We start from the raw sequence: 22,906 nt of genomic DNA, 5'->3' as shown, positions 1-22,906 counted from the left end.
GCGTTGAGTACACTACAGGGTACCACAAGCGAATGTGCGCGTGTGTGGTCGTGTGCGCCGGTACCAGCAGCCCCCTCCGTTTCCCGGGCCCGGGTGTCTCGGCTGCAGCTTCAACTTGGGCGGGGCGGTGGCTCCATAGGCAGGGCGTCTCGGAAGGCGGTGCCCCGCTTGCCAGCCCGTACCCGTTGCGCCGGTACGCCCCAACGCAGCGTTACGGAACCTAACCCATCAGCACAGGCTCATCCGCACAGGGGCGTGCCTCGGCAGCCGGACCCTCCCGTCCCTGGGAGCGGCAGTGCGGGACCCGGGCGGCGGCCGCTGGCGTCACCGCGGGGCCCATTGAGGGGCCCGCCCCGGCCTGCAGCGCGGATCACGTGAGCAGCAGCGGCGGCGTCAGCTGATCGCGGCGCGGCGGCGATGGACTTTCTCCTGGGGAACCCCTTCAGCTCGCCCGTGGGGCAGCGCATCGGTAAGCCCCGCGGCCCCGAGCCCCCTCCGCCCTCCCCCCGCTCTCCCGAGCCCCTGCCCCCGGGGGTGCTCTCCCGCCCGCCGGACCCCTTCCTCTGGGAAGCGTCGGCACCCGCCTTCGCGGCGTGACCGAGGGGGGAGTGGGCCAATCAGGGGAGAACCCCGCTCTGATTGACGCGTGCTTCAGACCAATAGGGGATGCGCAGCCCGAGGCGGTGCCGCCGGCGGCCCCTCCAGCCAATCCGGGCGCGAGGGGGTCTTGAGGTGGCGAGGTGAAGTTTCCGCACTTAAAGGGGCCGCGGCCCCGTTGTTGGAACCACGCCCCCCTGCAGTAGAGCCGAGGCCCGCGATTGGCTTGAGGCCATGCCCGGCCGGGGGCTTCGCGGAAGGCGCCGGGTCCTATCGGGGGGCACGGGGGGAGCTGCTGTCGCATTCTAGGCGGGAATAGCGTTTGCTCTCCCTGAGGTGACAGGGTGGTCGGTGGTGGCTATCACCGAGCTGGGGGCTGCCGGAGCACTGCAGCTCACCCAAACGGTGTTCCTCACCTGAGCTATGCAGGCACCCCGGGGTGGGCTGCCCACACTGAACCTCCCAGCATGGGCGTCTGGGACTAGGGGTGGGTAACGCTGGCTCTGTGGAGCACACCTCTCCTGTGCTACGGGCGTCTTCATGGGGCTCCCAGCTCCAGCAATGGGATCATCATCAGGAGTCCAGCCTGTGTCTTAGTCCCTGTGCTCAGGTAAGCTAGATGAACACAGGAGAAGGGCACAGCCTGATAAAGTGGAGCAAAGAGATGCTATACTTAGAAAGCACAAGAGCGTCAACAGCTACACAGATCTCAAAATAGAGATGCAGCACTTAAAATACTCAGAATCTTTCCTCCCATTGTCTAAGTGCATGCAAGTTGTGCTTGAAGGGTGTTTCGATGTTGCCCATTTAAACTCTCCAAGTCGTGCAATAGCTGTATATGAATGCATGCACTTGCTTAATCTTGTTTCTTGTTGCTTATGCAGACCTCTGTTCCTCGCTGTGAATATCTTGTCCCTGATTCAGTAGGTTCTGGTGTTCCTGCATGGGTGAACAGGCTGCTGCACTGGGGTGGGAAGGGAGCAAGCATCTGCTTTAGGTAATGCTTTTATAAGTGTCACTTATTTTAGAGGCTCCCCAAGAGCTCTGTCCAAATGATGGGTCAGGGACACTGTGGTGTGCCACTCTCTAGTGTTGGGAGAGTTGGGTGAGACACACTATAGCAAGGTGGGGGAAGGATCCCCGGGGAAGGATCCCCAGGGAAGTTTTCCTGTAACAAAAACCTCAGATGATCTTTAACATCTCCCCAGATGAATGTCACGTGTTTCATCATGCTTTCCAGGCCAAGCTGTCTCTCCTTTTCCAGAATGAATGCTCTTTGATTCCCTCGGTGACTGCATCAGATATGTTTCTGTTTGAGTAGAGGCAATCTGAAGTTGTCTTTAGTTGTCATAGATCCCTTCTTGTCCTCTGAATCTTCTGATCAATACAGATTGCAAGTGGGTTCCCTCTGGGCTTTGCTTCAGTTAAAGAAGGGTTTTTAAAGCAACAACAACAACAGAAAAACAACAGAAAAGAATAAAAAAGTATTTCAAGAGTGTTGTCAGAGAGGATTTTCAAGTTGTTAGTATCAGAGGTATGACAGTAGAGAGATGTTGATGATTTGGGTTACTTTAGGTTATGGGAGTCCAAAGGGGTGGAGAAAGTGAGAAAGGAACTCAGTATGGAGACATGAAAGAGCTGGAGACTGAAAATATGGATGTTTTTCTCCCTTTGAACATCACCTATCAACATCCTGGGGACATGGATAAATGCTATCTTCTCTGTTTAATTTGGGACACAGAGATGACTTACCCAAACTTGTTTGGTAGGTCTGTGACAGCTGCATGTTGAACCCATGAGCCTGATCACCAAACTTGCACAGCACTTCTGCTTTGGGCTGTCTGTGTCCTTGTAAATGACTTTGACAAAGTTATGTATGCCTGATGGAGCACATAAAGACTAAAATAGCTTTAGGTGAAGGCTGAGGAACAAAAAATGCAATCCTCTGTGGCACACTGCAGCGATGTTCTCAAATTCCTTCATCAGTGTTAATCTAGTAAGTCCTATTTATTTTGCTGATAAGGAAACCGATGCTCAGGTAATCTCAATGATCAGTCACAGAATGAGACAGTTGCATAGGAGTAGGTTTTCTAACTTCTTACACTCAGTACTGAGGTTTAGTCACAAAAGCTGCCTCTGTTCTGGTTTTGGACTGTGATTTCCCAAGTAAGATGAATACAGACTTGTTTGTTTGGATAATTTTTGGTATTTGTTTTTTGAGTATGTGGGGTTTTTTTAAAACAGTGTACTTCTGGCCCGTGGGAAGTTTTCCAAAGGGTGCTGCAGCATCATTGTTTGGATTTCCCCCTTCCTCCTTCCCCCCCCCCCCCCCCCCCCCCCCCAAGGGAAATCTACTCCTTCTCAAGCCAGGAGCAAAGAGAAACTTCAAAATGGAAAGTCTAATTTCAAGGTGGTGCTCTGAGTGAGAGAATGGAGAGGAAACCAGCAATGCTCTCTCCTGACCCTGGAAGTCTGGAATAACTAGCAATTACAGCAATACCAAAAGGGACAGAGACGGATTATTTCAATGAGTGAGGGCAAGCAAGAGAGAGAAGTAACGGTGTAAGCACAGAGATGAAGAGGATTTTTTAATGGTTGGGGGTTACTTTAAGCATGAGAACCAGGAAAAGTTGAGACTGTAGAGAGGGAGCAGGTAAGAGAGGGTCATGGGTGAGGAAGAGGGGCACATACAGCACAATATGCCAGAAAAATCCCAATAGCCATTTGGATCTGAGCTTACAGGTGTCTTTGCACCCATCTGTGAGTTGGGACCTTGGGAGCTGGTGGGCAGCAACTGTTGTCAGTAACGCTCTGCTCTCATTACAACCAGATGGGTCCCTGCAAGGTACTGCTTCTCAAAAGGGTACTGCCTTGTTTGCTGTCACCACTCTGTCTGGAGGATAAAGGGCAAAGGCAGCAACTGAGGGGTTGTTTTGATACTCAGGAGTATGAGCTGAGTCACAGGAAAGGAGCAAGAGAAGTTCAGAGACCCAAATACCCACAGCACTATGTCAGCAGCACAAGCCTGTGTCCATCACCATCCTCTAATTATGTCTGGAGCCATATCTCTGTTCTCTCTAGAAGCACATTGTCACCTCTGTCTTTGGAGGAGCAAGACAGCTAAATGGTGGAGTCCTGACTGAGCTGGTGCTGAAGTTTCCTCAAGCAAAAGCACAAGGCTTAGGAAGGAGACTTCTTTGTATGGGAAGCTGATTTGGACCCAGGAGAGTACGAACTGAATGAAGGTTGGGAGAAAGGACTGTTGTGTTACTTTGTGCTGAACCTGTACTGTCTCGTGCAATAAAATGCTTGTGCCCTCAAACACCTGAAATGGGTGAGAAGATGCTTGGTGCTTTGCTGAGGAATGGAAAGCCAGCGAGACAGAGCACTGTAGGGAATGCTGGTTAAGGGCTTGACATGAAGGAGGGACAGGCAGCCTCTGATAAGCTATGGCAGAGCACGTCAGAGGCTTCTGAACAGCACCTGGCTGGTTATGCATGCTTCAGATCTGTGATGGGGAGCAAAGGGAACAGGATCTTCTGTTCCTATCTCCTGTACTTCTCCAGGCTATTGACTGTAGTGTGAGTGTGATGCTGCAGGCACAGCTGGGTGGGATTGCCAGTCCCACAGCAAGCTCGCTCTTGTCACAAGGGCAGAAACAATAAACTCAAGAAGCAAAGCTGTGACATTCACTCAGCACAAAGTACAGCCCTGCTGTGTCAGTTGTGCCCCGCTCAGAGTTCTTATCTTATGATCTCACCTAACTTTTATAACCCAGTTACAGTCAGCAGGATCACATCAAATGCCAGGCAGGGAAAGAGCTGATGCTCTGGGACAACCTGTACCACAGTCCCCAGCGGTCCTGGGGCAATCCGAGCAATTTGTGAGGCAGCAGACTGGAATCAGACAAACCCCAGTGCTGTCACACCCGGAGAGCCACACTGGCTGCCAAAACAATGTGGCTTTGAAGTGGCCCCAGGAAGGGCCTCCTGTACATTCAACAGCCACTTGGTTTCAGGCTTGGAGAGAGATGGCATTCATAAGCTCTCTGATAACCTCCTCCCTGGGGAGTTCTCGTTTGCACACATAAGTAGAGGCTGCCTGATGAGCCCCACAAGGCAAAGCACTGGGTGGGCAGCCGTGCCCTGCCTCCTGCGCTCTCTGGTTTTAGGGACTTGCTGCTGTCCCCAGCCATCCCAGGCTCAGGTTTCATGAGGGCTCATGTGCTAATTACAGCTGATGAAATGGGGCCAGCCACCCTGATCCTTCATGTGATTAATGAATAGACTTTGTTTCCTTCCTTCTGCAGGCATTAGTAAAAGGGTAAAGTTCAGGATTTCAGGGAAAACACCAACATATCTTAGTAGGCTTGGACAGCAAGCAAGCAAGGAGGATTTGAGGGGCATTAGCTCCAGCTCTCCCAAGGCTAGCTAGGCCAGGTCTTAATCTATATTGGGTAAATTCAAGCATTTTGTCCTTGAAAATGCCCCATGGTCATTGAAACATGCTCCTGCTTTCCATGTGCCCTAATACTGCACTTCTAGCTTGTATTTTTGAGTCTCTGCTGTGCAGGTTTGCTGCTTTCCTGCAGTTCCTAATTGACCAGCCTGTGAACAGGGATGACAGTAACAGGATGACCACAGCGCTGTAGGGTAACAGCAGCGCAGTGTGTGTCACCTCTGAGGAAGCCCCATTTTCCCTTAAGTGGCCACCAGGTGCAGAGCATGCATAGTTTATTTGCATTCCTGCCTGAAAAGCAAACCTGTGGTCTGACCTCGGCAGGACTGTATGTTTGGAGGACAAGGGGGGGTAGTGGGGAGTGGGTTACAGAGTGCCACCAAACACAGGGAAGTGAGGAAGGGTGTTTGTAGATTCAGTTTGCGTTTGTGTGTGGTGAAAATGAGCACAAGGAAGGTTGGGGAGACTTGAACAGCAAGGACTTGATGGTTAAAGGCAGGTTTTGTTTCATCCTTGGTTTGTCCTGTAGTTCAGAGCTTCCCAGCAGGCTCAGCCCCGTTCCTGCATTGTCGGATTTTTCCTGTAATATGTAATGTATTTCTTCAGGGGTGAGAAGAGTGGATGTGGACTTCCTTTCAACAGAGCATTCCCTGTGTGATTGATTTGTGTGCTTCACTGCCAGAGGCAGCAAACAGTACAGGGAAACCTCTGGCTAGGCTGGGGTTCAAACCAACATGTGTCATGATCAGGAGATGTCAGATGAGAGCACAAGTGGCTTTCTGATCATCACAAATCCATCACACCAACCTGACCCGCATCAGCCTCCCCTGGCCAGGTGGTGTCCCAGAGCAGGAGGGAACCTGGAGCTCTGCTACTGTATGGAGTCCTGATCCCAAAGGAGCCCTGACAGAAAATATTTAACCCTATGCTTTGCAACAACTTCACACATTCATTATTCTAGGCATAGAATAGAAACATAGAATAGTTAGGGTTGGAAAGGACCTTGAGATCATCTAGTTCCAATCCCCCTGCCATGGGCAGGGACACCTCACACTAAACCATATCAACCAAGGCTTCATCCAACCCGGCCTTGAACACTGCCAGGGATGGAGCATTCACAACCTCCCTGGGCAACCCATTCCAGTGCCTCACCACCCTCACAGTAAAGAACTTCCTCCTTTTATCTAACCTCAACTTCCCCTGTTTAAGTTAGAACCCATTACCCCTTGTCCTATCACTACAATCCCTGATAGAAAGTCCCTCTCTGCCACCTTATAGGTCTCCTTCAGATATGCTCCCCTATAGCCCACTGCCCTGGATATATTCTCCACCACATCACCCGATGTGATGCTACCCCCTGTGCCTCACTGAGGAAACTTAGCTCTGCAAGAGGCCAGGATTCCTGCATAAAATTAATACTCAAAGTGAGAAAAGGTCAGCTGAATCAAGGGGCCTTCAGGATATCACAGTAGTAGCCAGACCTTGAGAAAGGTGAAAGAGACTCAAGAAGGTTCTGCCCCTCTCTTTCCCTTGTTTGCCCTCTTGTATCTGGCTGTGGCCACAATGTAATCAGTGTAGTCACAGTGCAGTCAATACATCCTGCAGCCAACAGAAAAGGTGGCAGTTGGATTGTGATAAGGGACAGATAGGTAATTTTATGCTGTGATGTATAATCTGCGGGAGGGACAGATGTGTAAGAGGCTGCATTGCACAGTGCTGTGAATAGCTCTCTGCCTGGCCCTTAGAAACAGGACAGGATGTGCTTACCCAGGCAGGAGTTAAAAAATCTTCTTCTATGTTTTGGTCCTATCCCATTACTGTTTGAATGGGCATTTCATTTCATCCCCACAAAGGGATCATTAGCTACCTGGTCAGAAGCAGCAAAAGGCAGCTCTGCAGAGGAAGGGCCTCTCTGAAGGGGTAGAAGACCCACTGCAGCCAGGGCCAGCTCCAGGTTTTGCAGGGAGAGCAGTTTTGGAAATGCAGGCACTTCTTTAAGTACCTTGTTGAGTCTGAGCTCTTTGGAAGAGCACCTGGTAGGTGCTAAACCGGTCTGGCTAGTTCTAATTCTCTTGCCCCGGTGCTAGGTCAGGCATTTTGTAGGATGGGAGAGCTATGATGGACGGTTCTTGTCCTCTGTTTGCCATCTGCTGCATGTCTATGTTTTCCAGTGGTCTAGAGAGTGCCTGGGCCCTGCCTCCCTCACTGGAGGTTCTCTCTTCCCCAGCCTCTGGTGGTGCCCCTGAAGGCATCCATCAGTCAGTCAATGTGGCTGGGGCCAAGGCATGGCTGATTATAGGGTGGAGACGCTGGTGCTCTCAGTAATAGCTGCTCATTTCCCAAATCTCTGCCTTGAATAACATCAGGGTTGACTGAGGAATTCCTAATTAAAGGGGACACAATCAAAGCTGAAACAGTATTGCTCCAGCATCAGCCTGCAGTCCACTTGTGTCCATAATCCCCAGAGGCCAGAAGTTCAGGGAAGAGGTGTAAATGTGAAACAAGAGAGAGCCCTGCTTTGGCTGTTTGTTTGCTTGTTTTGGTTTTGTAGGGCCCATGTACAAATAAGGGGGTTGATTTGTCTCCCTAATTTGGTGCAAAGCAAGAGTGGTGCCATTGGCATTAGATCTGTGTCAGTGTAAGCCGACTAAACTCACAGTTTCTGGCCCTGCAGCAACAAAACAAATAAGCCCTCTTTTCTCCAGTTGTGGAGCTGAAGCCATGCTGAGCCCCTTTCCTTCAAGTGTGGGACACCAGGGATCACACAGTGTGTGTGTGTTGGTAGCATGAGTGGCATGGGCTAATTTGAACAGCCACCCTTGCCAACACGGGCCAGGATGTGCTTTGCGGTAGTGACACCTAGTGGGGAGCACTTAGGGACCCGGACTTTGCAGCTGCATTTACCTCCTTGCCTCTTATGATGGAAGCCAGGGAGAGGAAGGCTGTGCTCTGGGGTATTCCGACAGGTGAAGAGCAGCCTGTGAGTGCCAGGGCTGCTCTCAGCCTTGCTCTGTCTTGGTTTATGTTTTCCAGAGAGAGCTACTGATGGGTCCCTGCGGAGTGAGGACTGGGCTCTCAACATGGAGATCTGCGACATCATTAACGAGACTGAAGAAGGGTAAGGGAGCTGGTGCACATCCAGCAGCAGGTCCCAGCACACCCTGTAACATTGCATCCCTAGACTGCAGTGGCAGCATGCACTGGTGGAGGTAATAAGCTCGCTTTCCCAACAGTCCCTTAGACAAGATTCTGCTGGGAGACCTAGAGAGACAGCAAAGCTGTCACAGCAGATACTTCCCCATTATCTTTGTGAGAGCTGGGAGCCATTCAAACAGTCCATCAGGGTCCCCAGGAAAACCTCAGTTCAAGCCAGGCTGCCTCGCATCTTCCAAAGGCATATGTACAATTCTTCCACTTCAGTTTATTCCTCCTTCATACCCCTCTCTTTCTTTCCTGTGGGAATGTAAAAATCTGCAGGCTGGTGACTGAGGAGAGAGGAAAATCTCAGGCTGCTATTCAGTCTTCTGAGTGTGCAAGTCCTGCTGGGGTTCATTTCTCAGGTACTTCCATGTATAGTCACTCAGACATATGCAAAGTGGGTGGGGGAAGCCTTGTCCCACTTTCCCTATGGAAAGACATTCAGAAATCTGATGGACTTGTTAGCTGTGGATTTGCAAGTGAATTCAAGGGGGGCTGCTCCTTGTCACAGTGGAGATGTAAAGAGCAGCATTGAAAAAGGAAGATGCTATGTGCAATAAAAAATGTAGGGTTCACCCTTGCCCAGGAGGAAACTAGCAAGTTTCCTTGCTAGTTAGCAAGCCCCTTTTTCAGCTTCACAGTTGTATGAGAACAAAGCCAAACATCTTTGCTCAATTCTTTTCTATGCTATCCTCACAGTGCAAATACACCTGACTCTGTCCACAGTCCTCAGTCCCAAGCTGTGGCCACTTGTTTCAGTTTTGAGTACCTGATAACACAGCTGTACTGTCTTGGCATCACCGCTGTCCCATTGGCCTGCTAGTGCCCATCCATAGCAACCATGCTGTCCTGCAGGCCAGTACACTCCTGGCCTCCTCAACACCCTGAGTTGTTGCAGACATCAGCACAGAGGCCTCCAATTTCAGTAACAGCACTCATTAGCAGGACCCCCTCTTGCAGAACCAGGGGCAGAAGCTGCTTTGCTAGACATTGCTTCAGGCTGTCCTGAAAACATGGTGGGGAAGCTCACCTCCTGAGTCATCCAGAGCCAGTGGCTGTTCTGATTTGCCTCTCTGTGGGTGGGTCTCAGCCTTCTGATGATCTTTCTTCGATTTCTCCTTCAGGCCCAAGGATGCCTTCCGAGCCATTAAGAAGAGAATTGTAGGGAATAAGAACTTCCATGAAGTTATGCTGGCATTGACGGTGAGTGGTCAGGGCTCTTTCTCAGCTCTGTGGTATGCTGCTGGAAAAGACACAGGTGCCTAAAACCAAGGCAAACACGCATACATACACAGAAGTCTATAGTTAATGCTTCATTGCTTTTGAAGGTCCTGGAGACATGCGTCAAAAACTGTGGCCATCGCTTCCACGTCCTTGTGTCCAGCCAGGACTTTGTAGAAGGTGTCCTGGTAAGAACAATCCTGCCGAAGAACAATCCACCTGCCATAGTGCATGACAAGGTGCTGACCCTCATCCAGGTGAGACAAGAAGCATGAGTATCTGTGCCAGTTCAGACAGTGTTTGTCTTTAGGTGTTTGCACAGAAGACTCCTATAAATCATATTGGGCTGTACTGTCTCCTTCTCCCTAGTCCTGGGCAGATGCCTTCCGCAGCTCACCGGACTTGACTGGTGTTGTTGCTGTGTATGAAGACCTGAGACGGAAAGGCCTGGAGTTTCCCATGACTGATCTGGACATGCTGTCACCAATCCACACACCACAGAGGGTATGGGAACATTGCTGAAGAGAAGGGTGTAGGGCAACTGTTATTCTGGAGCTATGAGGGGGACTTCAGGAACTATAACTTGAATTTAGAGGGCTTCTGGGGAGTGAGAAGCTTCAGGACAGCCTCTTTGTTGAAAGACCTTTTGAAAGTAGATGGATAGTTGCCATCAACATTTCTCTGCTAATTCCACTGTCCTGTCAGCTGTGAGTGTCTAAAATCTGCCTGTGACTTTTCCTACCTCTGTGTGTAGACTGTGTACAGCTCTGACTCCCAGTCTGGACAGAACTCCCCTGTGGTCAACTCCCCTCAGCAGATAGAGTCCATCCTCCATCCTGTCACGCTGCCCGCCGGGAGAAGCACGTCCAGTGATGCGCCCATCACACCCACACCAGAACAGGTGAGTTGGACACGATCCTCATGGTGTTATTGACTCTCCCTGCATTTGGGGGCTGTTTCATAAACACTGTTCTGGGACTGCTGTCTTGGTCCTTCCTCAGTCTCTGTCCTCACGGAGCCATTCCTCTAACGGATAGTCCCTCAAGAGCTCCCCAGAGCTCTGTTGCGGCCACAGTGGTGAGCTGGGATGCCACAGACATTGAGTGGTTATATTTTCCTAAGACAGGGCTGCTGGCAGGTAGAGGGAAGATCTGGCTACAGGGAAGTGAGGAACTGAGACACAGAGGTTTTGAGTGAGGTCTTTGGAGTGCTGTATAGCAAAAGCTTGTTCAGTAGATGCCTCCTTATCATCTTTATCTTGCCTTACTGCTGACTTAATATGAATGAACCCTATCTGGCTATGTGGTTTCTGAAGGCCGGGGCTTTCTCACTTGTTTCCCATCCTCTTTTCTTCTTCCTCACCCTGACTTCATATGACTTCAAACCTCCAGCTGTTGGTATGTTGCAGAACAGAGGGTAGAAACCATTCTCAAGACACTCATTAGTAGCTTGTGAAACCAGAGGGATAAAGCTTCAACTGCACACTTGGCCAAGGCTTGCCTTTTGAATAGGAATTCATTTCTCCCTTCCGCCTTTTACGCTGCTTTGGAAATGAAATTATTTGAATGCCTGCCACACAGGAGGTGCTAGCTGGGGAGAAATCTGAATCATAACAGCAGCCTGTGATGGTTATTAAAAATCAAGGTTAGGCTAGTGCCCTAAGATCTCAGGTGAGGGCTTGACATCTGTAACCAGCAAATGAACTTGATGGTAAATAATGGAGCTCCTTCTGCCAGGAGCTCCTGAGAGCTAAACTTAATAGTAACAAAAGAGCTCCCCAGTGCCTGCTTGGCTCTGTGAACACATGCACACAAGCGGTGCACTGCCATTCAGAGTTTCCTTAGCTATCTTCCTTGTCTTCTCAGGCAGAGCTGTCATTTGCCCTCCCTTTTGCAGGTTGGGAAGCTGCGCAGTGAGTTGGAAGTGGTGAATGGGAACATGAAGGTCATGTCAGAGATGTTGACGGAGCTGGTACCTACCCAGGCTGAGCCTTCTGACCTGGAGCTGCTGCAAGTAAGGAACACTGGCAGGGTGGATGGCTGGCACATGCAGCTTGATTTAGCAATGACTGGATGGACTGAGGCATGACACATGATAGACGTGGGGAACAACTGGAGAGTTTAGTGTGGGGCTTATCAGGGAATGATGGTATAAGGGAGAAATGGGGAAAGTGGAGTTTTAACAGACAAGGGAAGTCGCACTGTTGAGGCTAGAATCATCTCATATGGGGATTTGTAGTTCCTAAGGGCCTTTCTTTCTGGGTGAAATGTTACACAAGAAGCATACAGGTATGGTCTGTAAAGCTTAAACTCAGTTTACATCTCACACCAGTACCTGTTGCCCATCAACACTTGCTGACAGACCCCAGTAGCTTTTGAGCTCTGTCCCAGTCAGACTTCCAAACCTGTGAGTGTGTTCAGCCTTAGCTTGACCTTTGTGGTAACTTCTCCTTGGTGTGAGCAGGAGCTGAATCGGACATGCAGAGCCATGCAGCTGCGTGTTCTGGAGCTGATTCCCCGTGTTCTCCATGAACAACTCACTGAGGAGCTGCTCCTCATCAATGACAACCTCAACAACATGTTTCTACGCCATGAAAGGTACCTCTCTTCCTTCCTCTACTTTATAGAATCATAGAAAGTTAGGGTTGGAAAGGACCTTAAGATCATCTAGTTCCAACCTCCCTGCCATGGACAGGGACACCTCACACTAAACCATGCCACCCAAGGCTTCATCCAACCTGGTCTTGAACACTGCCAGGGATGGAGCATTCACTACCTCCCTGGGCAACCCATTCCAGTACCTCACCACCCTAACAGTGAAGAATTTCTTCCTTATATCAAGTCTAAACCTCTGCTGTTTAAGTTTCAACCCATTACCCCTTGTCCTATCACTACAGTCCCTAATGAATAGTCCCTCCCCGTCATTCCTATAGGCCCCCTTCAGATACTGGAATGCTGCTATGAGGTCTCCACGCAGCCTTCTCTTCTCCAGACTGAACAAACCCAACTTTCTCAGCCTGTCTTCATATGGGAGGTGCTCCAGTCCCCTGATCATCCTCGTGGCCTCCTCTGAACTTGTTCCAACAGTTCCATGTCCTTTTTATGTTGAGGACACCAGAACTGCACACAATACTCCAAGTGAGGTCTCATGAGAGCAGAGTAGAAGGGCAGGATCACCTCCTTTGACCTGCTGGTCACACTTCTCTTGATGCAGCCCAGGATACGGTTGGCTTTCTGGGCTGTGAGCACACTCTGAAGCCGTCTCTTGTTCATTTTCTCATCGACCAACACCCCCAAGTCCTTCTCCGCGAGGCTGCTCTGAATCTCTTCTCTGCCCAACCTGTAGCTGTGCCTGGGATTGCTCCGACCCAAGTGTAGGACCTTGCACTTGGCATGGTTAAACTTCATGAGGTTGGCATCAGCCCACTTCACAAGCATGTCAAGGTCCCTCTGAATGGCATTCCTTCCCTCCAGTGTATCAACCCAACCACACAGCTTAGTGTCATCGGCAAACTTGCTGAGGGCGCACTCAATCCCACTGTCCATGTCACCGACAAAGATATTAAACACTTATCCCTGAGGGACACCACTCGTTACTGATCTCCAGCCAGACATTGAACTGTTGACCACAACCCTTTGTGTGTGGCCATCCAGCCAGTTCTTTATCCACTGAGTGGTCCACCTATCAAATTGATGTCTCTCCAATTTAGAGACAAGGATGTCATGTGGGACAGTGTCGAACGCTTTGCACAAGTCCAGGTAGATGACGTCAACTGCTCCACCCCTGTCCATCAGAAATGTAGTCCCGTCATAGAAGGCCACCAAAATGGTTAGGCAGGATTTCCCCCTAGTGAAGCCATGCTGGCTGTCACCAAGCACCTTGTTGTTTTTCATGTGCCCTAGCATGCCTTCCAAGAGAATCTGCTCCCAGATTTTGCCAGGCACAGAGGTGAGACTGACTGGTCTGTACTTCCCTGAGTCATCCATTCTCCTTTTGATCTTCCACAAGAGTTTACTCCCCTCTGATGACCTTCTATCCCACTCTTTTCATCTGCCCATGAGTGTAATACTCAAGATGTATCAGTCTGTATCATCCATCTTTGAGAACAAGGCCAGTTTTTGCTGATTTATTCCTATCCCTTAAAAACTGTTGTGTAAGTTACTGGTGGAATATAAAGATGTCCTTGTAGCATAATCCAGAAGAAGGAAGGAACTGCATGGAAAGAGCTGGGTTTCTAGCTCTGAGGCAGACAGGGACAGACAGGACTTTTCCAGGTGAGGATCAGCACTCCTTTCTTTTTATTTCCATTTCATCAAACCCATCTATTAAGCTAGGATGGAGTCTGGAGAAGTTAGTCCCTGCATCTGGATGGAGAGCTGGGTTTCAGCCATTTTGGTTAAAAGTAGCTCTGGAGGATCACAGAAGTTTCCTCACACCATTTCTCAGGAGACACCAACTCTGAGGGTCTTGTTATGGTGTCTTTGGTATTGGGGGAGAATTGGGCCCTAAGCCATGGTCCTCCTTTCCTAGTATGTAGCAAGGGGCAGGCTGTGCCAAGCCTTTATGAGAAATCTCTTTGGTTGGGGGTGAACAAGTAGATGCTACTGAAACACATCCTGTCATCTTTCTTGCAGGTTTGAGCGCCTCCGGACAGGACAGCCAGTAAAGGTAACTTGGAGCAACTGCCCTTCTGTGCAGCTCAGTTTACATCTTGCAGGTTGGGCAGTATCCTGCTGAATTGGAGAAAAGTTCAATCTGCCCTTGTTCTCTCCCAGCCCAGCTGTACCAGGCCATGCTGGTGTGCAGGACACTGCTGTTCCCACTTCAGGCCTTTCCCTCCCTAACACTGGGAGCCTTCCTCTCACCCAAAGAGCAAGAGAAGATCAGCAGCAGTTATGATTTTCTGGTGTTGAACATTGAGAAGACCAATTCCCATATGAACCTCCCTTTGTCCTCTGAGCATTGCCCTGTCCTTTGAATCAGCAAGCATCTACCCCACTTTCTGGAATCCAGCAGAGCTGGGAGGCTAGCTACCATGGCATACTCTGCCCTGGGACACTATTCCTAGCCCATTCTCTCTGATCACTGTTCACTTTTTCACAAGGAGAGGCTTCACAACTGGTATCTTCTGATGGGTAGAGAATGGCTTCCTTCTGCAGTGTCAATGAGCTAGGACTGAAGAGTCAGGGTGTCCAAACTTCAGAAACTCCCTGTCATCTTGCTGCTTTTTTTCCCCTTCAAAGGCACCAAATGAGACAGAGAGTAGCCTGATTGACCTGGGACCCAGTACTCCTTCTGCAGTGAGGCAGCCTGAAGTCACCAACAACCTCTCTTCTCAGCTGGCTGGAATGAGTAAGTTACCGTGCAGTTTTCCCCCCAATCCTCCTGTGCTGCTGTGGGGATCCTTTCATGCCCTTGAATCACCTCCCCAGATTATTTAGCCACATTCACAAAATAACCTAGAGAAATAGGGTGTATTGTCAACTAATAAACTCATGAAGAAACTTGTATATGCCCCAAGGCACACAAGCATATGTCTCAGCATCCACCTGATGCTGTGCAGGTCATGACACAGTGTTAGGCTGTGGCTAAGTATTGGGCCTTCCAGGAGAGCAGGGGAGAAAGTTGCTCCCTCTGCAGTGCCAAGCAGCAGTGCAGTTGCCTCTCTTGCTGTGTGGTGTCAGGCTGACCGCTGAGGTCTGGGAGAAGAAAAGGAGCTAAGCTGTGTGGGAAAGGCAGCCATGAACGTCTTGGGCTCAGGACCCAGGATGTGACAGCCTGAGAAATCCTGAGGGTTCTTCAAGACATACCAACAGCCTACATAGCACTGCCTGAAGCTCTTGCTAGCTGTAAACACATTCAGTAAAGCTTTGGCTGCAGCTCCAGAAAATTGGCAGGACTTTCTACAAAGCCAGTTGAGATATTTTTGAAGTCATGGTTTTTCAGATGATGCCTGAGTCATGAAAATCCACTCACCTGTCTCAAAGATGCTTGCCCAGAAGCACAGGTTATTCTCTTCCACAGGTTATGGAGCAATTCCCTCTGAGTTGTCTTAAATGGTCAGGAATATCTGGCCTTCAGCATCAGTACAGAAAATTGCTGCTGCTGCCTCCTGAGATTAAGCTAAAAATATCTGCTCAGCATACAGAGAAACTGCTTCTGTTCCAACACTACACATATGCATACAGCAGAGTGGGCCTAGAGCAGTGTAGCCAGTTCTGATGCTTGCTTTCCACCCAGTACCCTCTAAGCCCACAGGCCCCTGTTGAGTGCTCTGTGCTGCCTGCTCACCCTGCTCTCTCTCCCACAGACCTGGGCTCAAGCAGTGTAAGCACAGGGCTGCACTCCCTCGACACCTCTGGCAAGCTGGAAGAAGAATTTGACATGTTTGCCCTGACCCGTGGCAGCTCGCTGGCTGAGCAGCGCAGAGAGTGAGTGTAGCAGCCTGCTTGGTCCTGTCCTGCCTTCTGGCAAAGGGCACTCAGGCAACTGGGGCTGTGACCCAGCTCCTGGGAGACAGAAGGATGCAACAGAAATGCATTCTTCTGATGCACAGTGTTTGTAGGATGACCTCTGTGTTCCCAGTCCTTCTGCATGCTGTCATCATCTCCCCTTCACCTGGGCACACAGAGAGCAAAATGGTTCTCTGTGTCTGGAGACATATGCTAGGGAGACTCAGTGTCTGGTGATGAAGGTGTAGAGTGGGACTTGCTGAGTTTTCTTCTCGGTCTCTGAACTCATGTGCTCTGACTGAGCTGATGTTGAATTTGGGAATTGCTGAATATCAGTGCAGCCTAACAGACAGAATATTGAACTGGAGAGCAGGAAGTATGCAGCCAGTTGTGGCTTGCAAGGCAGGGCACTGCTCTGTGCCTCAGCTTCCCTGTTGGTAAGTGGGACTGACGTTTCTTCCTCCATAATGTGTTTTAGACCTGGTGTAAAGCACTCAGATCTGGGTCTCCATAGTACTGTTGAACTGAAGGTCCTTGACTGAAGAGGTCTCTGCTGTGAAGAGTGGATTCCTGAATCCTTGTTCTGGGAGGAACCAACAAGAGCTGTGCTCTCTGGTCTCTTTGGCTTGAGAGACTGAGGCCTTGTGCTGTTTTGCCTGTCAGAATCATCCACTGCGCTCTTTCAGTTTCCAAGCAGTGAAGCCCACAGGCACAGAGCTGCCCCCAGCTCCCAAAGACCTGTGCTCCTGATCTCTGTCCACAGGAGTGCCTTTTTCTGCAGCTGGACAGTAGCAAGTTAAGATCTCTTAAGGATGTCTCCTTTCATTATCCTTCCTCAGACTGTTTCTGGTAAAAGTGATGGGGAAGTTCCTGTCTGACACACATCTTCATGTGTTTTGCCCCTGGGTTTCCCCACCACTTTTACTGTGGGGTGTGCTGCCTGAGGACAGAGGAAGTCTAGGACAAAATCAGTGGTCACAACAGCACCCAGTCTTGGCCTGAAATCTGAGCCACTAGTATGAGCTCAATGCTAGAGCCTGGGGGAGATCTGGACATGGCTGGAATCATATCCTCTCTGATGTGGCGCAATCCTTAACAGACTGAGGCTTATGATCTCTGCACAAGTAACGAGACATCTTCTATTTATTCCTCACTGCCCTCCATCTGCCTTCACTTGCACTGCTGCCAAGTAGCCTCTACTCTGACTGGCTCAGGCTTCACATTTCACTCCCCAGCCTCTGCTCTTAGTGCATCTGAACAGACTCATTGCCCTGCTGTTCCCAAACAGGACGTGCTGGCAGAAGACACAGGCAGGGGTGCTGGGGTTTGTTCCTGACCCACCCTAAGCTTCATGTGTGTCTCAGCAAAGCAGTGCTTGAAGCACCTCAAGCCTTTCCTGCCATTCTTCCTCATCAGTGGCATGATAGCAGCGTTGTACTTCATCCTTGATGCAATTGTCCACAGTGGCCCCTTCACTGATGAGCACTTCTTTGAGAAGTTTGAGCGCCAGTGGCCCAAGCCCGTGGCTCCCAACAGAAACAGCTCCACTTGATGGTCTGCTGGATCTGCAGAAAGGGTCCTGGGAGCAGCTGCAGAGGAGACTTGCGGAGAGTTTCTGGGAGAGGCTCCATTCTCCCAGCATGGACAGACTGTTTTCTCCACTCTGCTTGGATCAAATGGTGACGTGTGGTGTTAGCATGTGTGATAGAGCCTAGAGGGGACACAGAAATGGGGTGAGGGAGATTATGCCTGTGTGTGGAAAAGGGTTGCTGTAATTTTGAGATCTTGGAGCAACACTAGGCTCTTCTGATCATCCAGTCTCACATCCTATATAGGTAGCATAGACCAGTGAGTTCTTGAGTAGTATCAGTTAAAGAACTGTTTTTGAGCTATGTCTGTGTCTGTGAAGGTAGGCAAGTATGCAGGGGCTTGTTGCTCTAATCCTTTCTAAAGTAGCTGTAATATTCTGGTCAGTCTGTGTTAGTTATCTCTCTTCTGTAGTCAACCCCAGAGAAGATGAGTGTCATGACTGATGCACCTAGCTCTGTAAGTCTGTGGTTTAGTCTGTTGGATGGTTGTTTTCATATATTGCCTTGTTGTCCTCCTGTCATGTGCCAGTGCTGTGCTGTGGTATTCCACTGTGATATTACAGTGAGTAGCTTAGTCTGTTTTGTGATGGGCTTCAGCTCTGGTGGGGGTTTTGCACACCTTTCTAGAAGCTCTTGGGAGCAGAATGATGAGAACTGAAAGGTTGTGCAGTCAGAAGCACAGAATATATATGTTTAGGAGTTCCTGCTCTTCACTCAGGCATCTTATCAGCCTGTATTTTATCTAACTTCATGCTTTCAGGGTGAAGTACGAAGATCCTCAAGCCTCCAAAGGACTGGCTGGTGCCCTGGATGCCCGGCAGCAGAACACAGGAACGGTAAGTGGCCACAGAGCTTTTAGTGTACCACTGGAAATAAAAGTATTCTCCTTGCTCACCAATGCAATAAATGTGCTGTTTGGAAAGCTTCAAGTGTTTAACTTGACTGATGTTATACTGACTGGTACTAGAACTGACTCTCAGTCTATACCAACCTGCATTTCCTACCTAGGCTATATGCCTTATTCTTTAAACCCCAGAGATGGGGAACTATGGAAAGTCTGGGATTGACTTAGCCAGTAACAGGATGGCCTCCTTATATCTGCAGGGAAATTTCCACCTGGAAATGTATGTTTTACCCCACTTCAGCAGGTTTCCAAATCCAGTTGCCTTCTCTCTGCAAACAGAGAAGTAGGCCACCAGCACTAGTGTTTTCTTTCCCCTCCCCTAAACCCACTGCCTTCTCTCTCCCTCACCTTCTGCAATAGCAGCTTTCAGTGCAGACTGTCTCTCAAGCAGGGGGAGTCTGGTGCCTCTAGTGATGGAGCCCAGCTGACTAAGTGGATGATGCGGCAAGGAATGGTGAGATCATGGAGTGCCAGCAGGGAGGAAGGAGGAAGGAAGCTGGGGCTGCTCAACTAGAAGTGGCACTGGCACAGCACATGAGGATGCACAGCAAACATCAGCAGAGGCTGCATACTGAAAAGGAGCAACCCTGGTCTGGGCCAGTAGTAGACCAGGGTTGGGAAGGAAGCAGGCAGAGTTTCAGTTCTTCCTCAAGGAAACATGACTGTAAGAAAAAAGCATAGGAGCTCTGAGGCCAAGAGAGCATGTGCCACTCTGAGTTAGAGGATGGCCTGTTTCGAGGTGGGTGTCTGGGGCAGAGGCAGTAGCTGGTGTTATCATGAGGAAGCTGCTGGCATCGTGCTGCCATTCATTTCCTTTGCATCCTCTCCTGCTCACAATGAGCTGCCCCATTTGGAGGAAAACATTCTGGCTTTTACCCTGTTCAAGGCCTCCTCTAAATTGCTAGAGCCTTCTGGCTGTTGAATTCGGTCTTTCAGCACAGGAATTCCTGCAGTTATGTGACACATTCCCAGTTCCAAAACTTGTTAGCCTGTCTTCCTGAAATGGGCACTGCCCAAACTGATGTCTGCTTTAGGAAGTTTCCACACATGCTGTCCAGTTGGCTTGAATGTACTTCTACCCCAAAGACTTCCTTTCTGGGTAGAAAAAGCCAGTTTGCTTCGAAACTTCCCTAATCTCCCACATCCTCTTCTATCCCCATTCATCCGTCTGCCAGCTGTGGTAATTATCTGCTTCCTGGTTTGGGGAAAACTGCCTGTCCTTGTTAAGAAGGCATTGCTCTTTTTCTTGGTCTTGCTGTTCTCCTGAGATCAAGGGAGCTATACGTACTGGGACACTAATAAATAACTACCCACAAACTCTCTCATGCTTCTGCTTGTGGAGCCTCTGTCAAGGGCTGCTCATTGCTCAGCTTTGTTCAGGAGCTCGTGGCAGGAAAAAGGATCTGGGGTTTGGAATCAGACTTGATTTCTTCCAAGGTTATCTCTGTCCACTAGGAAGATGTCTTTTTGCTGTGCTCCATGGGAATCACTTCTTGGCAGATGTCTTTCCCCCTTATTGTGTGCCAGACCTGGCACATCCAGTATCTTCAGCTTCATAGACTTTGATACCAGCTTGTCACTGGTTTGTAGAAGGGAAGAGGTGTGGGAAAAAGCACACCTCTTGTTCTCTGGCTGCCTAACACAAGCAGCTGACTTCCACCTAGTGAGTCCTCGCCACAATGGGAAGCCTGGTCCAGTCTTAACACCCCAGAGCCAGCCACCAAACCCCAGATGCTTTTACTGGCATGTATTCTGAAAGCTGTAAGTGTTTGGGTGTGGATGAAGCAGAGGAAGCAGGTGAGCGGTGGCATTTGTAGCTGGGACAGCTTTGCAGTGGCACTGGCTAGAATGGGAAGGGCCTCAGCAGATTGAACAGTGGAACAAAGTTAGCTTTTGGGTTGGGTTTTCTTTTTGCAGGGTGGGTTTCCTGGAACATCCCCTCTTTTCTTGGCCTCATAGCTCTTTTTCCTTCTGTCCTAGGTGCCGGTTCCCCAAGCCAATTTCATGGAAGACATAGAAAAGTGGCTCTCCACTGATGTGGTAAGTGAGGGGCTGCTGCCCTGGAGTCAGAAGTCTTGCCAGAGTTGTCTGCAGGGCTGGATTTTAGGCACTGTACAACAGCGTTGGCACTGCTGAATTGGCTCAGAGGGAGCAGGGGAGGAAAGGCCAGGGACATAGGGTCTGGGATACCACACCAGTATAGTGAGCCTTCTGGGAGTCATAGCTAGTGAATCAGGCTCAAGGCCACTCTAACATGTCTGTACTGCCGAAGCAGGGGGATTGCTGTCCTGTCTGCCTCCATGTAGACATAGAGATGCCTTTGTCTACCTTGCTTCTAATCGTGCCCTTCTCTTTCTTCCCTAGGGAGAGTCAGAGGATGCAAAAGGTGTCACTAGCGAAGGTAAGACTTACAAGCCAACCCTTTTCCCCAGCTGTTCCTGGCAGAACCTTGTTTCTTCCACAAACCTCCCTCTTTTCTAATGCTCTGCTCTTCTCTTGCCCAGAGTTTGACAAGTTCCTGGAAGAGCGAGCAAAAGTTGCGGACCGGCTGCCCACTTTGTCCAGCTCCTCGGCAGGGACATCCGTCTCCCCTCCTGCTGCCAGACATCATCGGAAGCAAGCAAAGGAAGATGATGCTATGTTTGCCTTGTGAATGCTATGGACTGGTGTGCTGTGGAGCAAGAGGCTGTGTGTGCTGTTTTGCTTGCCTCTGACCAGGGGCCAGCAGGGGAAGGACTCTGTCCCCTTCCTCCACTCTCTTCCTGTTTTCCCTTTGAGTTGTTTTTATTTTTAAGCTGCTTTAAGATTTCAGATAATCTTTATTGTGTTTAGGGATGCCACACAGTGTACTTGTGAAGGGGGGTTTCAAAGCTGCTAGAGAGTGTGGGAGTTCAGTGGGCTTTTCTTTTGGTACAGTGTGGGCAAAGCCGAAGAAGCTGCCCATCCTCCTCTCCAGTGGGGTAGATAGAGCTCTTGCCCAAGAAGCAGGAGAGGCTGAAATCATTCCTGCCTGCCTCTTTCCTCCCCGCATCCGTCCACCCTCCTGCCTGACAGTGTTAGAACAGGAAAGCATGGGGATGCAAAGCATTACAGGTGGCAGAGGAGGAACACTAATGTTAGAGGGGCCCTGTCGCTCTAGTCTCTTGCACAAGTGCTTGTGGTATGCAACACCTTCCCACTCACAACCCCTTCTCTTCCTCTCCTCCTCCTCTCCATTATTTTACTCATAATCCTGCCCACAGCCAGAATGTTTCTATTGCATGACAGCCAGTTACCAAAGCCCTCGCTGCACACAGGGCTTGGGCTGCAAGCGGTACCCCAGGCTGTCAGCTGTCTGAAGGGCTGTCTGCTGTGGAGTAGGATGTGCCTTCAGCAAACTCTTTGCAGTTAATTTAATTCCCCCATTATTATACTTTTCTCCCTTCTTTCCGCAGTGAGACCCCACCTCCCTCTCTCACATCCACTGATGCCTTCCACCACATCATGCTATGGTGTGGGGCGTCTCACTGAGCCTCTGATCTGGCCAGTGCTATAGACTCCCTTAGGGTAGCTGTGTGTGCTGCTCCCTAAAGCAGGAGGCCCTTCCATCAACACTGTTACTCCACATTGTTGCTGGGATCACTTGTCCAGCTGGTGGGCACAGAGGTGAAGTGAGACATCAGTCATCTCATGCCAGCAAAGCAGCCCTGCAGCAGCCGGGAGCTCCTTTGCTCGTGGGGAGGAGAACCTTTCTGAGTAACCACACATGCTGCCCCATGATAAAGGCAGCCAGGGAGGAGGATGCCAGGCGCAGGGCTCCTGCTTGTGGGGTTTCTTGTCAAGCTCAGGAGGGTTGCCTTTTTTATTGCACATTAAAGGAGCAAAGTCTTGAGCCTCCCTTGGAGATCTGTGTGTGTTCTCAGTGCTGGTGGTGGGGACAGGAGGACCTGGTGTGGGAGAGGAGGGGTGCAACCATGCACCCACATTTGCTCTCCATGAGAAGGCCAGGGCACTGTGGTGCTGAGAAGAGGCATGGTGTGGGGCCCAAGGGTGCTGCGAGCCAAGGCAGGTGCTCACTGGTGGGGTGACTACAGCCCATCCCAAAATAGCAAGAGGGCGACCTACCTCCCTCCTTTCTGCCTTGTGACCAGATCCAAATACGCCCCCTGCAGCCCATAAGTCACTTAAAGACATGCAAGAAATACAGTTGCTATGAAAGGGCTTCCTGGTATCCACAGGGTGTCCTCAGTTGTCCCCATGCCATCCTTGTCCAGTTGAATGGGAGCTGGAGGAAAGATTCTTAAAAGAAGGTTGGACAGCTTGAAACTGTCATTTGAACCCTAGGCTTGTAGGAAGGAGTTAAATTATCACAGAATCATAGAATGGTTTGGGTTGCAAAGAACCTCAAAGCTCATCCAGTTCCAACCCCCTGCCATGGGCAGGGACACCTTCCACTAGACCAGGTTGCTCCAAGCCCCGTCCAACCCGGCCTTGAACACTGCCAGGGA

The 22,906-nt window shown here is 50.0% G+C and overlaps 1 protein-coding gene across 4 annotated transcripts; it reads left to right on the top strand.

The window, feature by feature from the left end:
* The first annotated feature begins 250 nt into the window (after window positions 1-250).
* On the top strand, window positions 251-22,302 carry TOM1 (target of myb1 membrane trafficking protein). 4 transcript variants are annotated; one of them, XM_031050127.1, is made up of 16 exons: window positions 251-469; window positions 8,089-8,173; window positions 9,378-9,456; window positions 9,582-9,731; window positions 9,844-9,978; window positions 10,229-10,375; window positions 11,371-11,487; window positions 11,938-12,071; window positions 14,109-14,142; window positions 14,718-14,826; window positions 15,785-15,905; window positions 18,276-18,351; window positions 18,808-18,873; window positions 20,400-20,459; window positions 20,784-20,820; window positions 20,924-22,302. In XM_031050127.1, the coding sequence occupies exons 1-16, from the start codon at window positions 418-420 to the stop codon at window positions 21,070-21,072; spliced, it is 1,551 nt and encodes a 516-aa protein (XP_030905987.1). In that variant the 5' UTR covers window positions 251-417; the 3' UTR covers window positions 21,073-22,302. The 4 variants fall into 4 exon arrangements, with proteins under 4 accessions (XP_030905987.1, XP_005150463.1, XP_005150464.1 ...); XM_005150406.3 differs by having other exon boundaries at window positions 18,811-18,873; window positions 20,924-21,086; XM_005150407.2 differs by lacking the exon at window positions 18,808-18,873 and having other exon boundaries at window positions 252-469.
* The last annotated feature ends 604 nt before the right edge of the window (window positions 22,303-22,906 follow it).

This window comes from Melopsittacus undulatus, chromosome 5, assembly GCF_012275295.1.
Source record: "Melopsittacus undulatus isolate bMelUnd1 chromosome 5, bMelUnd1.mat.Z, whole genome shotgun sequence".
NCBI classification, from domain to species: Eukaryota; Metazoa; Chordata; class Aves; order Psittaciformes; family Psittaculidae; genus Melopsittacus; species Melopsittacus undulatus.
The sequence above is the reverse complement of the archived record's forward strand: the minus strand, read 5'-3'. Positions and strand labels throughout refer to the sequence as shown.